Genomic DNA, 14,950 nt, shown 5'->3' on the forward strand with positions numbered 1-14,950 from the left:
AATCTTGTAATGCGAGTAGTCTAATTGACCATATCGCAATGTTTCTGCATTCTAGTATTAAAAACAACCTTAATGTTTATGATTGTTAGTTTGTCCTATGATTTTGGGTGTGTAAACAAGGACACAATATGTAAAAAAATGGCTGTAATGCAATATTGGTTAAATTCTTTGAACAAATTTTGTCAGCGCACAAATGTGCATGCAAGTGTACCTAGAGGAATTGATGTTCTTCTGCATCTTTGGCAAAGCATGGTCACACTAAATTCAGTTTTGGATTACTTTTATTTTTATCTACTTTCCATTTTGTTAATTGATAAAACTATTCACAATTCTATGTTTGAAAGAATTCTTTATTCTTACTGTTCAGGATTTCTTCACATCTTCTTTATGCACAGTACTACTCAGACAAAGAACGATAAAAACTCAGTAAACGTAATAATCAAACAGGACTGTCAATTATTGTGTTTCGTGGGTTGTTTTTCCACTATTCAACAATTAATAAAAATCTAATTCAGCATATAATTACAGCAATAAAAATGAATCTTAGGTAATGAAGAACTAACAGTTTTCTTTTTAATTAATTTATTAGAGATATAAGATACAGTTGCATGTAAGCTATGAGAAGCATAGCGTGGTATCCAACCCTACTATTAAAAGAGATACAAAAATGAATTCTCCAATGTAGCGTTACAATACAAAAGAGATACTGCAAAACATAAGCATGATTTAGATATTAATAACCATTATATTTAAATGGCCATTTTAGCTTTCAGAAGTCTCTTCTTCGTGTCAATCCCTTTACCAGGTGAACTCCATCAGGTCTGTAGAGGCCAGAGTCCAGTCTAGGCATTATATTTTCATGGATCCAAGAAGAGCCCCCAAGCACTGCCACAATACCACATACTTTGTTGACACTACTCCTGTAGTGTATTGTTGACTGCTGTGCTGTCATTTGGCAGGATCTCTGACCAAACAATGTGACAATGAAGAAAAATGCTCTTCATTGAAATCAGGTCTTGCTTCACTGCTAACACAAAGGTCATTGTGCCAATATAATTTCCCCCAAGATGCAGAAGAATCACATTAGGTTTGGGCCAGTTGTCCTTTAGTTGGAGCAGCTGGGGCAGAGGCTGTTGCCATGTCATGTCCTGTCCTTTCACCATATGCAAATATGGACACCATACACTGTTTGGGTCCATGCCAAGCTGCATATCCATTTCAGAAGACGTGGCCCTCTTCTCAGCCCAGGACACAAGGGAGTGGGCACATATTCACACATTCTTTACATTTCTTCACATAACTGTTACTGTAAAAATAGAAACAATATACATGCATCAAACTTAGTGTACTTGGACAAGTATGATGGTTTTGCTCTGATTAAAATTGTGGTCAGTATTTAACACTTTCTTCTGACTCTAAGCAAAGTGAAAATATTTATTTCATTACTCACGAAAAATATACTACTACATTTATATTACAATACTATACATCATGTAATTTTAAAGGTTCCCAGAAGGCCTTGTGTGAATGAGTGGTGAACTGGTGGCCTTGACTTAAACACATTGCTTTGGACAGTTTTAGGGATCTTTTTACTACTGTTTTAGAATTCTTAATCTATTTTGATCTGATCCACTGCCAAAACAAAAAATAAACAGAGGTTAAGCTTGTGGCTTGCTAATAAATGTTAAATGTTGGAATTATTTCATAAAAACAACTTAACCAGATTGCATAATTAGCAGTGACTCAAATTCTAGCACTTGAAATCTAACAGCACTTTAGTCTGACATTTGATAACTGTAAGGTCAGACCAAGGACTTTCAGAAGAAGTAAAGAATTAATGTGTAAATTAAATGTTCTAAAAAGCCTCCATCAAAATGAATATTGCAAAAGCCGCTGTCTAATCAGAATCTCAAACAGTCTTTAAAAAGCCTACAGTATTGGCACCCAATACTGTCAAGGGGGTAAGGTGGATGCAAATACTGCCATACAGGGTTTTGCTCTGACCCCTTTTGCGCTTTTTTCCCCTCCTGTCTGAAGGCAGGGCTGGTGCCTTCCAGTGGTTAATCAGACCATTATCGCTGTATTGTTCTTGGCAAGGTGCTCAAATCTTTAAATACATAAACTGTACAAATCCATACTATGGCAAAAACCCCTCAGTCAGGTAAAGAGAAAAGACAGTCCTTGATTACTTTAAGACAAAAAGGTCAGTCAATCTGAAAAAAAAAAAGAATTTTGAATGCAAGCGCAGTCCCTAAAAGCATCAAACGCTATGATTAAACTGGCTTCCATAAGGACCGTCCCAGGAAAGGAAGACCAAGAGCTATCTCTGCCACATAGGATAAGTTTATTAAAATGACTACCATTTTTAATTTACAGCACCTCATAATAGACCCCACATAATGCTTCTTGGAGTTCAAGTGGCAAACATACTTTAACATTCACTTTTTAGAAGAGACTGGCACTCGTGATCAAATTGCAGTAAAGAAACCATTACATCAGAAGGTATAACAAGCAGTAAAGACTTGCTTGGGACAAGAAACACAAGGCATAGATATAAAGTCAATAGAAAAATGCCCTTTGGTCTGACGAGTTCAAATTTAAGATTTCTGGTTCCAACTGTCCATGTTAGACACACTTATTGGGACCATTGTTTTCCAAAAGGAGAATGCATCCAATAGAATCAACTATATTTCATACATATGAGATGGTTTGGCAGTTGATCTGGAGAAAAGCAGTCATAAGTACTCAACGCCTCTGGAAACCCTTTAAGCCATGAGACAGTCACTTGGAATAAATAAAAGTATTCCATGCGACTGCCTAATGAGAGTGACTGAGTGAAAGAAGTGTGAAAAGCTGTTATCAAAACAAATAGGTGGCTACTTTAAATAATCAAAAATATAAAACGTACTCTGGGTTACTTTTACGCATTTCTGTTGACCACAATTTCTTTTCTGTTTTTTCCAAATTTTCATGTCTTTACTATTAATATACACCATTGAAAAAAATAAAAAGAAAGAAAAAACAATGAATAAGAAGGTGTGTCCAAATATCTTACTGGTAGTGTATGCAATACAGTCCAAATAACTGTCTTTAGACACCCACAATCAAATTATGTTGATGCAGTTCTGGGTGAAGAAATAAAACCCTTTCGGATTCTTATGACTGTTCCCTGAAGAACTGTGGGCTCCATCACTGTGTGATGTGAAAAATGGTTTTGGACCCACTAAGAGTCTTCATAAAGCTTGGCTAATAACCAGCCTAAGGTCTTGTTCACACGGGCGTTAAAATCGAGCGTTTTTCTTGCGTTCGTAGCATCCGGTGAGCAATCAAGCAATGACGTGCGTTTGTCCGGCTGCGCGTTTACACGGCATCAAAAAAACGTTGCATGCAGCTTTTTCTTGCCGTTCAAAACCAAACGAACGCAAGGAAACCGTTTCTAGAAATTTCTTCAAGTTCATTTGACGCTTCTGAGGACCGGATATATCCCATGATCCTACATGCTATACATAGGGAAATGCGAAAAAAGGCAAAATAAAATAAAATGTTGAAAAACATATGCAGAAATTTTCGTATTTCTTCATAAACCACAAAAAAAACTACCCTTAATCCGACGTTGTGCAGTCAGAGAGTGAACCCAGTAGCAGTGGACTTTCATATCCAGTTCCCGACACACTGCCCCCACAGGTTAACACACAAACTACAATCTGGGCTGCAGGCTGAAGTTAGACAAAGACAAACGAACGCCGGTGTAAAAGTCAATCGATCGCCGCTACAAAACGCAACATAAACGTCTAGGATGGTCAGAGCACGTTCGTTTATCCAAAAACTTAACGCCCGTGTGAACAAGGCCTAAAGGTGCTCCTTGGAGAGGTTAAAACATGCCGGAAAGACAACAGTCTCTGAAATATTCTATCAATCACTCTGGCTAGACAAAAACCACTCTTCTGTAAAAGTCAAATGAAAATCAAAAACTGCTTGGCAGCAGGGAATAAGAGGCCGATTGGAATTGAGGGAAGGACAAACAGACGTATATATTAAGATGTTAACTTCTGGAGTGGCCTTGAGACAAGTTGCTGAACGTCGCTGAACGTGCCTAAGAAGCAGAGCCGAAGCCCAGACTGGCCTTAACAACAACAGTGGAATAAACAGAAAATGGCAGTTCAGGAGCTTCCAATATAACCTAACTGATTTTGACAGGATCCATAAGTAAAAAGGGTTGTTACACAAGTAAAAAGCTGGTTACAATGAAAGTATAATATTACCAACATTCACCAACTTGATGTTCTTGAGACACCGCCGTAAATCTCAGTTTATCCATAATAAGCATGCAATTTGTACCATCCGGTTAATATCACTATCAACGGTTTTCTTTCTTTTTTTTTTTTTTTTTAACCAGTAAGCGGATTACTACAACCTGATGACAAAAAAACAAAATGTTCTGGTCATGATATGTTAATTTTTTTTTTACCAAATTTAATACCTCAAACCTAAAACATAACTACATAATGCATTCTTTGAGTAAGTGGAATGAGTCAAGTAGAGGCCTATGTGCTTCCATTTGCTGTTCCTTCCTCAATCTCATTCTGTGATTAAACTCCTCCAAGTGAGCCCCAACAATGAATTTAAATATTACAGGAAATATACTGGAAACAAAAACATCTTTCCCTAACTGAATGTTTCACCAAATCATCTCAAGAACCTGAAAGAAATAAAGTTTTCCCCGCATGTGGGTGAAAAAAGACCAACATACCCTTTTTTTCCCCTTTAGCTTCCATGTCATCTTCCATCGTAGGCACGGTTTGGGATTCAGCTTCATCTTCAGTATCTTTATGTTCTTTTTCTGTCTGTATGCTAATGACAGAATCTACTTCTTTGGCTGCAGAAATTTTACAACTAACAGACTCCTGAGTTTGTACTGTTTCTATTGTTTTGAGACACCTGTTCTTTACAGTGGCCTTTGTCTTAGCCTGCTGCGTGACAAAACCAGAGCTGCCAGGCTGCATGGCAAAGCCAAAGTGATCTAAAGGGGGTGGATAAGGAGGAGCTGGAGGGGGACCAAAAGTCTTTGGTGCGTTAAAAGTAAAAGGGGGTGGAAAGAACTGGGCATGGCTTGGAGGCATCATAGACAAAGGCATGGCAGGTGGTCTATAATATGCATAGCCCGATGGAAAAGAGGATGGTAACATCGGATGAGAGGGTGGTATTGGATAACCAGTGGTATAATGCAAAGGATTTGGAGAAATCGATTTATAGGGATTTTGTTCTTCACCCATGGTATACCTATAGTTCTGAACATCTTGCTTGTTTTCAAAGTTGGGTGCAGCTGAGGAGAATTCACTGGATATCGGAGGATATGGCAAACTAACAGACTGAGTTAATAAGGGTTCTTCTGCAGGCAGTTTGTATGCGTCATGTGTGGCTACAAGTGGCATAGTTTTATATGAATCAGACTGTTTTGCTTCTGGGATGTCCCTAATGGTCCTTTCAAGGGTTGACAGATCCCGCTGCCTGACTGCAACTTCATCAAGTCGATTCTTAAAAGAATCCAAATTGCTCATGTAAACCTCACGATTAGAGGTTTTTGCAGGTGATACAGAACCAACATCCTCAGAATCAGTGGAGTTACTACCACCTCTTCGATCATACCTACTTACTAATGGTTCATTTTTTTTATCAAACGAGCGAGAACTCCTAGGTTTAACTTTCTTGCCATATAGACGCTCATTTGTCCTATCAGCTAACTTGCTAACTTCTGTTGTGTCCAAATTAAGACCAATGGTTTGCAGTAGATCCTGAATTTTTTTATACTGGTTTGCTTTTTCGTCTGTGTCTTCCTTGGCGTCCTCTAATATATGATGCACTGGGCTAAGGCTGCCTTCTATTTTATAACTCTTAGCTGCACTTTGTCCTTTGTATCTCTTTCTGTCCTCTGCATACGAGTCCTCCAGATGTGCCATATCAATACGATCTTGTGACTGTTGAAATTTATCACATTCTTTCAAAAACTTTTTCGGCTCTTCTAGAAGTCTGCTTTGACTGCTAGAAGGTATTGCATCTCTATATAGAATCCGGTTCTCAGGCTTTGCTTCAATACCACATTTCATTCCAACAATTTTGGAAAAGCCACTGCCATCTACCACAGCTCTTTCATGTGGTAGTAGATCATCCTGAGTGTCAACTCGCCCAAACACATGGTTCATATGCAGTTTGCTTCCCATTAAGGGGGAGTTGTCTTCACCTCGGTCATATAGTTTGTCACCACAAGACACTATTCTCCTTGCCTGTTCTTGTGGGATTCTCTGATTCCCCACTCTATCAGTATCTTTTCTAGTATGCTTTACCAATGAGGACAAAAATTTTGAATCTCCTTTATTTAAAGCACCAAGAAACCGATCCATTTGTGTTGCAAGATTACTCTTTTTCTCTGTTGCTGAAGATTGGGTTGAGAAGCTTTCACTTGTGGATCCCTGCTCACAATCGTGTTGAGAAAACCGGGATAAATGGGAAGTCGGTGTAGAACTTTGGACTTTTATCTCTCTGGACCTTTTTTGATCATAAACAATTGCCTTGTTATTTAACTTATGTGAACTGGTAGAGGCTTCATTAATCAGTCTTCTGAAAAGATCAACCTGATTAGAGAGCACTGATGATGAATTGCAAGTACGTTTAAATGCAGTATGTGAAGGCCCAGAGGAACGTAGAAAAGCTAGGTCATCATTTGTAGATTGTTTAGACACTGGAAAATAAGCGCATTGACCAGGTGAAGTCAAATCCATCTGCAAAACACAGGAAAATTTTACTTTAATTTATCTTTTCCAAGTGAACATCAAGTAAGAGTGCGACATCTTGCATAGGACAGAGCAAAGGCACCACTAGATATTGTGGATATTTACTATAGTTGCATAACATGCGTTTATCCATCTTTGTGTTATAAACAACCTAACAGCAAATACATTACTATAGCTAACAAGGTTCATTAACATTCTGCCTGGGCTGAAAAATAGGGCTCATCCTGATATTTGCACTGTTTGATTGCTTGACTTTAATCTACTTCAGGGTGCTCATGAGTATGGAAGCTCTTTATTATGTAGATTCAAGTCTTTGATTCATGAAACACCACCTCAGTTATTTTCTCACACATCCAAAAAGCTACATCTTTTTCTCTGACTTTATCTTCCTCTTCTTCATCCCCATACAACTACGTCTCCTCTTTGATATTGACAAAGCTTTTATTTTACCTGCAGGTTGAGCTATTGCCACTGCTATCAAACCAAGGAGCTCTTTAAGGGACATTAGAATTCTATTCAAATTACGAGCTAGCACTGATGCCACCATGTCTGTGTCTATGCTTTTCATCATTGCACATAGCAAATGTTTAGCATCCTTTTAAAAATCATCCTTTGTGGTGATTCACTACCCTAAATAAGAGTTTGATAAGAAATTTTTCAGTTAATCTCAGCCAGACTCCTAGCTATGACAAATAAAAATACACTTATCTATAATATCAGTAACTGACCTATTATAGAAATCAAGTACAATTACACCTTTTGTATAAATGTATACATACCTGTCCTATCATGGGAGAATCAGTTTCGGAGGAGTCAACTTTCTTTTTCAAAATGGACTTAGTGGGCATTTTTACCATGTCCCCCAGTTCTTTACATAAATAGGCCCCTTTTAGCTCTCTAGAGCCTTCATTAACACTCTTGTTGTTTTTGCTCCAGCTCCGTCCTCTACTCCGGCTCCGGCCCCTGCTCTGGCTCCTGCTACGCGGTCTCCTATGTTCTTGGTTTATTGCCCTACTGTGACAACCTGCAGGGCTCCGGCTCCTACTACGGGGTCGAATTCTGCTGTGCATATTGTCTGGACTGCGACTCCATCCCCGGTTCCCATAACGGCTTTGAACATGCCTGCTTGAACTTCGCTCATCATGGACCTCATAGTTTGACTGGTGAGGAGAATAATCTCTGTGAAGGGGGAAAAAAAACAAAACGAAAAAAAAACACAAATAAGCTATTCATCCTACTGATTGGGATTACTGACTTCCAAGTCATTGATGCTGAATATGTTTACCAAAGTGGTTATGGAAAAAGTTGCACTATCAGGCACCATCAGGCATGGCCCATTGGGTATTTGCATTTTTAAGGCTGTAGTATCAAGTAATGCAAACAGTGTCCTGTTTGAATCCCTTTCACTTATTCTCAATATGTAGCTGCTAGCAAACATAAAATGGAAACATAAAATTACCCTTACTTTTAATGTATTCAGGAAGTATGGCATCAACTAGAATTTACGACTACAAGTTCTGGGTGCTTTCTATGAACAATACAAAGCATTCACCCTTTCATCTTCAGAAGATCAAAGTTAAATCCCCAGCATTGACACAAGTCAGGACAAATTGAACAGCTATCATGTGATAGGTTAGAACCTGCAAATCAGAGGGATATGTCAAGTGACCAAAAGGGGAAGGAAAAAGCAGGACTAAGTTTAATTGTTCCTGATTTTTGCCTCTACACCCAAAAATGATTTTAAGTGAGCTGAAAACCTCTTTATTAAAATATATAAATAAATAAATAATTAAATAAATAAAATACTTTACCTGGCATAGGGAATGTCTGCTCCTGTCCTCTGGGATAAACCCGGTAACTCATTGCCCACAGTTATAACAAGTCTATGGTCACTGGGGAGACCATCATGTGGGGGTGATGGGGTATATCTCTGTGGAAAAGGAAGGATGCAAATTAACAGTGCATTTGTTTGTCTGAAATGATCTGACACTAAGGCTGCACAGCATTTTTTTCAAATAGTTTTTCCAACAAGCAATTCAGTCAGGGTATCTGCACATTTTTATAGTACAAATTTAGACAAGTGTCTAAAAAAAGAAAAAATAATAGCATTGCTATTGCAAACAGTATTGACAAATAAACTGCATTTAAACTCCATCATTGACTTTTATTGATTTAAAGAGCAAATATTCAGTGCGTTAACATAACATAACTCTCTCTCAGTCTTTTCATTAATAAAATTATAACTATGAACTGTGACCCAAACCAACACATTTACCATTTATCATCAAATAAATTACTTATTGAATGCAAAACCCACGGCACCTCTATGGAACCCCCAAGGGTTCAAAATTAAATAAATAAATAGGACACAATAAAATAAATAACTCTAGGAATAAATAAGACACAGATATGTAATATGAGAATGATATTGTGAAATAATGGAACCCATTTTGAAAAAAAGCTTATTATTGTGAAATATATTGCTTTTTGCTATATAAATCTACTTATTATTATGAAATATTTCATGGGCATTTTATTTAAATGTTTTTATTTCAAAATAAAACATTTTTAAAGTCAGTTTTTATTTAAAAATCCCGTTTTTCCCGATGGCCTATTTATTTCATAATGCGACTTTTCAGCAGAATGACTCTGTCTGTCAATCAAGAACGATAGGGCGGAGCCAGCTATGTGATTGGTTACTCTTTTATTCAGACGCAAGTATTAGCGCATGAAGTATCGATTTAGATCTAATGGTGCAATACGTATCCTATGCAGTAGATGGCAGTACAGTGTCTAGTGGTAAATTATCCCTCTTTATCTGATCGGCTAAAATAAGCAGAACTGACTGAAGTTCACACCAGTCCGTGACTTTTGAATTAACACCAGGGGCGGACTGGAACCAAAAACTGGCCCGTGACTTCCTGGCCCACAGCAGCCCACCACATCCCACATCATAATACATTCGCTCATTAATGTGGAGATTTATTTTTAACACAACTTACTAGTATAAAAATATAACGCAATAGAGAAATAAATGCTTTTTAAGCATATTATTCGAAGTATCACTGAATATATATTGGGTCATATTGTAAAACAAAGGAAAGAACATTAAGACAAACATATAAAACTATAAAAGACAATATTTTAGCTAGTCAGGGGGTATCATCTTGATGCAGACAGTGTAACATACACCACTCATCAGTGTAAGCTGCAAGTGCAGCAGGGTCAGTGAGGATAAACCAGTGCCTGCTGATGATGACCAACACCTCTCTCCTGATCTACCAGAGCCGAGTGAAAAGAATGGCAATCAAACTGAACAGGTAAACTGGAATAAAATCAGTAGCAGCATCAGCTCATGCTAGTAATTAGTATTGTAGTCAATATTAATTAAAAATAAAATTCTCAGCCTTATTTTGAATTAATATTGACTACAATAATCTGTTAATTTAAAGAATTTCACAGCATCTGCTTTTAAAGCTTCGCCTTGTTGTCGCGTAAATCTTCAGCTCCACCTTTTATTTTTTTCAATTTTCATCCATGGCAATTATTCATTCTTTGCTGTATCGAGAAAGGATCCATATCTCTCCCTCTGTAAATTAAAAGTGAAAGGGGGCGTGGTTTCAGAACATGTATGAAATAGGATTACAATACATTCACATGCACACAAACTGTGACGCTTTGTGCCGGATAGCCGGGGAAAAAAAAAGAGCTCAGAGCTAATAACAGTGTTCAGCACAAAACCTTTATCAGCCTTTTTCAGCGTCACAAAATTATAATACAAAACATACAGTAAACATAAAGAAAAGGGTACAACAATAGAGCGTTTCGGGGGGAAGGAGCACACCTGAGCTCCTACTCCATTCTCTCCTCCTCACACGCACACCTCCGCAGCAACTCTTTAAGAGCAACATACATACATAATGTGATATACAACATAGTAGAGGCCATTACAAAACACTAGTATACAAGTAGTTACAAAACACGCTCCTTGTCGGCGGCGTAAATTTACCTACTGACTGGGCCGGCCACATTGACCAGTGGCCCACCAGGAAAATGCCAGATGCTCCAGATGGCCTGTTTGCCACTGAGCCTAGCACGTTGTTGCTAGCTGTAGCGGCGGTCCGCGGAGAAGGTATTCAGGGAAACTAATCAATGTTAAAGAATCAGCCAATAGGCATGCAGGTCCAACCCACTGGCGCTAATTGACAGAATGACTCACTCTGCTGAAAAGTTGCATTATGAAATAAATAGGCCATCGTGAAAAACAGGATTTTGAAATAAAAACTGACTTTGAAAAAATTACATTTTGGACTAAAATTATTGGAAATTATTTCATAATAATAAGTAAATTTATATAGCAGAATGCAATATATTTCACAATAAGATTTTTTTTTTTTAAATGTGTTCCATTATTTCACAATATAATTCACATATTACATATGTGTCTTATTTATTTATAGAGTTATTTATTTCATCATGTTCTATTTATTTATTAATTTAATTTTGAAATCTTTGGAGTTCCATACACCTCTGACTTCAATGTGGTTATCAGGGAAAAAGTTTCTTCAATACAGGGACTAAAAAAATAAATAAATAAAAAAACCTTCTTCCCAACTGTGTTTGACTAATAGTTAGTATAACCCAGTGTAAGTATCTATACAGTTAGTAAACTTAAAAGCACTATTTGTAAGTTGCTGTAAATGTATAAATCTGTTTAAAACAGTGCTTCTCTCTCTCTCTCATATATATCAGTGGCGGCTGCTGGCTTTTGAAACAGGGGAGGCTCTCATATTAGGCCTTCATCATAAAATTCATTATGTTCTTTGCACTTTTTATGCCTTTTTTGTATGCCCTGTCAAAGTTACCCAGATCCCCAAAACTCACGTTTGACTAAACTGTATTCTCATTCTCTGAGAAGGTTTCGTCAAAAGGCATGGCCAACAGTACATTTTCAAACACAGCACTTCCAGTCAGCCAGTTCACCTGGTCATACCAGGAGAGCTGAAAAGACCTGTTATTTTTTTCTGATTTTTGCACCAGATCAATCTTGGGCATTGGTCTGCCCTGCCATTTAATTCTGAATCTCTCCTCGTAAGGAAGGCTACTAAATGGTTTTGCCAAAAGCAGGTCAACAATATAGAGTGCAGCAGTTCTTCGTACCACTTCACCTGCAAATCCGAATAGGACAAAACTCAATCAGGAAAAAGGGTTCCACCCTTTAAACAGCTCCTCCAATCATCATGCAGCAGCCCAGCGTACTGGCCTGCCCACTGCTCCATTCACTCCCAGAGAAGCTGAGCTTCCCTGGAAGTGACGATTTTGGTGCATTTATCCAATTACCGTCCAGCTTTTCTGCAGTGAAAAAAGCTCCTCTGTGCTTGTCCATAGAGCTCCAGTGAAGCTGGGCTTCAGGAGGGTTTAACGCACTGTGCTGCACGGAAATGTATGACAAGAAAATCGTGTCAAACAATCTACAATAAATACCTTATTTTGAACGAGCTAGTCATTAAGTTGAATGCGTTCTAGCGCACTTTTATTAAAACCAATATAAATACGACAGTGCATATATGAGCATTTATTTTCTGACATAGTAGAGGAAGCGGAGCTTCCCTTGTTGTCTTAGAGCAGCCACCACTGATACACACAAATACATACACACACAGTATATACACACACATTACTTTTAAACATATTTTCTATGTTGTGCTCAAAAAAAGATGTCATTCTCTATAGTGACATCTTTTTTTGAGCCCAACATAGGAAATATGTTTCAAAGTAACACATGACTGAGTCAATAATTGATGAAAAATGAACATGTAGCCAAAGACATAGAAAAGATTTATAAGATCATGTTTTTATTAATAAACGCATTTTGAGAGTTTTTTTAATTTTATTTGTTATTGACAAATGCCGTTTTGCCTACACTGGTGATGGAACACTCCTGTGGTGTGATTTTTGTGACATGCCAACCATTTTAAACTTAATTGTATGACACTAGTAAAGAGATAACACAGCTGCATGCCTTTATCTTGTACCTCTCATCTTTTTTTTCTAAACTGGGCACCTAATGGCTCCAACCTTAATTAATTACCTTTATAAACCTTTAAAATGTTATGGCAGTTGACAAGCATGGGCTTCATCAAGGTCAGGGTTTTCGTATTAGGTTTTTTAAGGGGCCCAGAATCTGGACTTGGGTTATTCCCAATAAAGGATAGCTGTTATAGCTGCAAAAGGTGGACCAACTGAAGTGCATGTATTTGGATTGCAAATATGTTCGGCAAATACGTTTGTCTATGTAGTCCATTTTAATGTCTTCTCTGCTCCAAAGCACCTGCATGTCAGCTTAGGAAGGACTGTTAACTTGCGGTTTAATGGAATTCTGTGTTTCGGGAGAAGTAACAGACACTACAGTGTGCAGGGCAGTGGAAATTCAGGACCAGTGGACCTGAAGCTGAAATCTGTGAAATAACAACTCACCTACTAGATGTTTTTATGACACTAATTTATTACTCTAGTAAACAATGTCTGACGCGGCCTAAAATGTAAAAAAAAAAAAAAAAAAAAGTCTATAAATTACATCACACAGAAAAGTGTAGTAGTAAATTGATGAGCCTACATGTCCGTGGTCTCTGGGAGGCCCGTCGCCTCTCCCCGGTGATGAGTAGCGCCTCCTCGGATGCTCCGGGTTCCGACGGTAGCCATGCGGATAGCCGTTACTGCCTCGCGCGTGCTCACTGCTGTACGGGGCGCTAGAAAACGAGCTCGCAGGAGGCGGGCCGCGAGACTCTGCGGGAGGATACGTCCCTCGGTGCGGCCTAGGGCCTCGGTACATACCGCCAGCCGCCCGGTTCCGTTGAAAGCAGTTTTAGATTTTTTTTTTCTTGTCTATTTAAGTCGTTTTACCTTTGCACACAAAGCATTTTAAACTCAGCGTTCGTAAACAAACCGTGCTGAAGCTCCTTCCTGCGCCGACATTCGCCTCAACGAATCGTCATCTAAAGAGGAATTGACGTACAGCTGACCTCAACCAATCATTTCTTCTTCTTCCCTCCCCCCCGCGTTTTTCTTTGGGTTTTTTTAACAAAACGGTCCATTACCGCCACTTACTGGTAATAAGTGTGAACCAAGATTTTGTTCTGTACCGTGTAACTGTAGCAAAATCTTTCCGTAAAATATCAGTTATATCATATATTTTTACCATAATATCAAACTTCTGTTTATTCGTGGCTTATTTTGCCACCTTATCTGATCATTCATTTTCCTTTATCAATATGTGCTCAGACTCACTTAGTCTCACTCAGTCCCATTATCTGGATTCTCTATAGTATTGGTTGGAGTTTTGTCTGCTCTACCGCCAGAATGAGTGACGTAACGTGACCAGTGATGAACTTGAATCTGAAAAAAACTACTGCCATCCATAGGCCTGCGTCCTCTACCCACTGTTGTGCTAAAAGTTTTGCTTGGTATTAATTATATTTTCCATGAAGCCTTCATAACGGGTCTAGTCTGAGGTGCTGCTGTTAATAAGTGAGTTTTGAGGCCAGTTTCATCATGATACTTAAAAATACTGTTCTTGCAAGAACTGTTCCAACACAGCTGACCTAACTGTTATTACTCACATATATATTTCCATAGGTGTTATTTCATAGTTTTGAAATCTCCAGTATTGTAGAAAGTTATAGACTTAAAATAAATCACAAAAAAAATAAAATAAATTAGATTTCAATTAAATTAAATTTTCAATGGCACTGTATATTTTAACAAATTTCAGTATTTATTTTTTATATTTTGTTTCAAATAATTAAGCATGTAATCATACAGTTACGGGGACAATAGGTTACACCCATAAAAAAATGAATGTGACAAATCACAGGACTTAAAAAAGGAAATAGTCTTATTTCAGTAGGGCAATTGAAACCACTTTAAATTAATGTGCACATCAAGAAGAGAACTGAACAATATAAACTAAAATATGACCTTCTGTTAAATTCATTAATTATAACAGCATGATTTTTGTATTATTTTAGTATTAATAACATGTTGGTTGTTTTAAATAAAACTAATAAATACAAAATTCCTCACTATGAGGAATGGCCCCTTGGCATTATCCTTTGAAGCCTCTACAACATATTTCAGCTCTCATTGACTGGCAGTCATGACAC

At 37.8% G+C, this 14,950-nt stretch overlaps 1 protein-coding gene across 5 annotated transcripts; it reads right to left on the bottom strand.

The window, feature by feature from the left end:
• Positions 1 to 565: 565 nt before the first annotated feature.
• Positions 566 to 13,776, bottom strand: LOC128528964 (zinc finger protein 318-like). Of its 5 annotated transcripts, XR_008361001.1 has the most exons (6): positions 13,405 to 13,776; positions 8,600 to 8,718; positions 7,568 to 7,967; positions 4,751 to 6,776; positions 4,263 to 4,414; positions 566 to 1,306 (listed from the first exon to the last, which is right to left on the bottom strand). XR_008361001.1 is itself a non-coding variant. In XM_053502186.1 (5 exons), exons 1-5 carry the CDS (start codon positions 13,618 to 13,620, stop codon positions 1,293 to 1,295), a joined length of 2,775 nt encoding a protein of 924 aa, XP_053358161.1. In that variant the 5' UTR covers positions 13,621 to 13,776; the 3' UTR covers positions 566 to 1,292. The 5 variants fall into 5 exon arrangements, 4 of the variants coding, with proteins under 4 accessions (XP_053358161.1, XP_053358160.1, XP_053358162.1 ...); XM_053502186.1 differs by lacking the exon at positions 4,263 to 4,414; XM_053502185.1 differs by having other exon boundaries at positions 566 to 4,414.
• Positions 13,777 to 14,950: the final 1,174 nt, after the last annotated feature.

The sequence above is a fragment of the Clarias gariepinus genome, chromosome 8 (assembly GCF_024256425.1).
Source record: "Clarias gariepinus isolate MV-2021 ecotype Netherlands chromosome 8, CGAR_prim_01v2, whole genome shotgun sequence".
NCBI classification, from domain to species: domain Eukaryota; kingdom Metazoa; phylum Chordata; class Actinopteri; order Siluriformes; family Clariidae; genus Clarias; species Clarias gariepinus.

What these genes read in the sequence shown, in the direction of transcription:
- LOC128528964 (XM_053502184.1), bottom strand. Translation starts at nt 13,620, where the DNA reads ATGTACCGAGGCCCTAGGCCGCACCGAGGGACGTATCCTCCCGCAGAG. An exon ending in CTCCCAGAGACCACGGACAT is followed by an intron (nt 8,719 to 13,404) that starts GTAGGCTCATCA and finishes CCTTTTCCACAG; the next exon opens with AGATATACCCCATCACCCCC. An exon ending in ATTCTCCCATGATAGGACAG is followed by an intron (nt 6,777 to 7,567) that starts GTATGTATACAT and finishes TGTGTTTTGCAG; the next exon opens with ATGGATTTGACTTCACCTGG.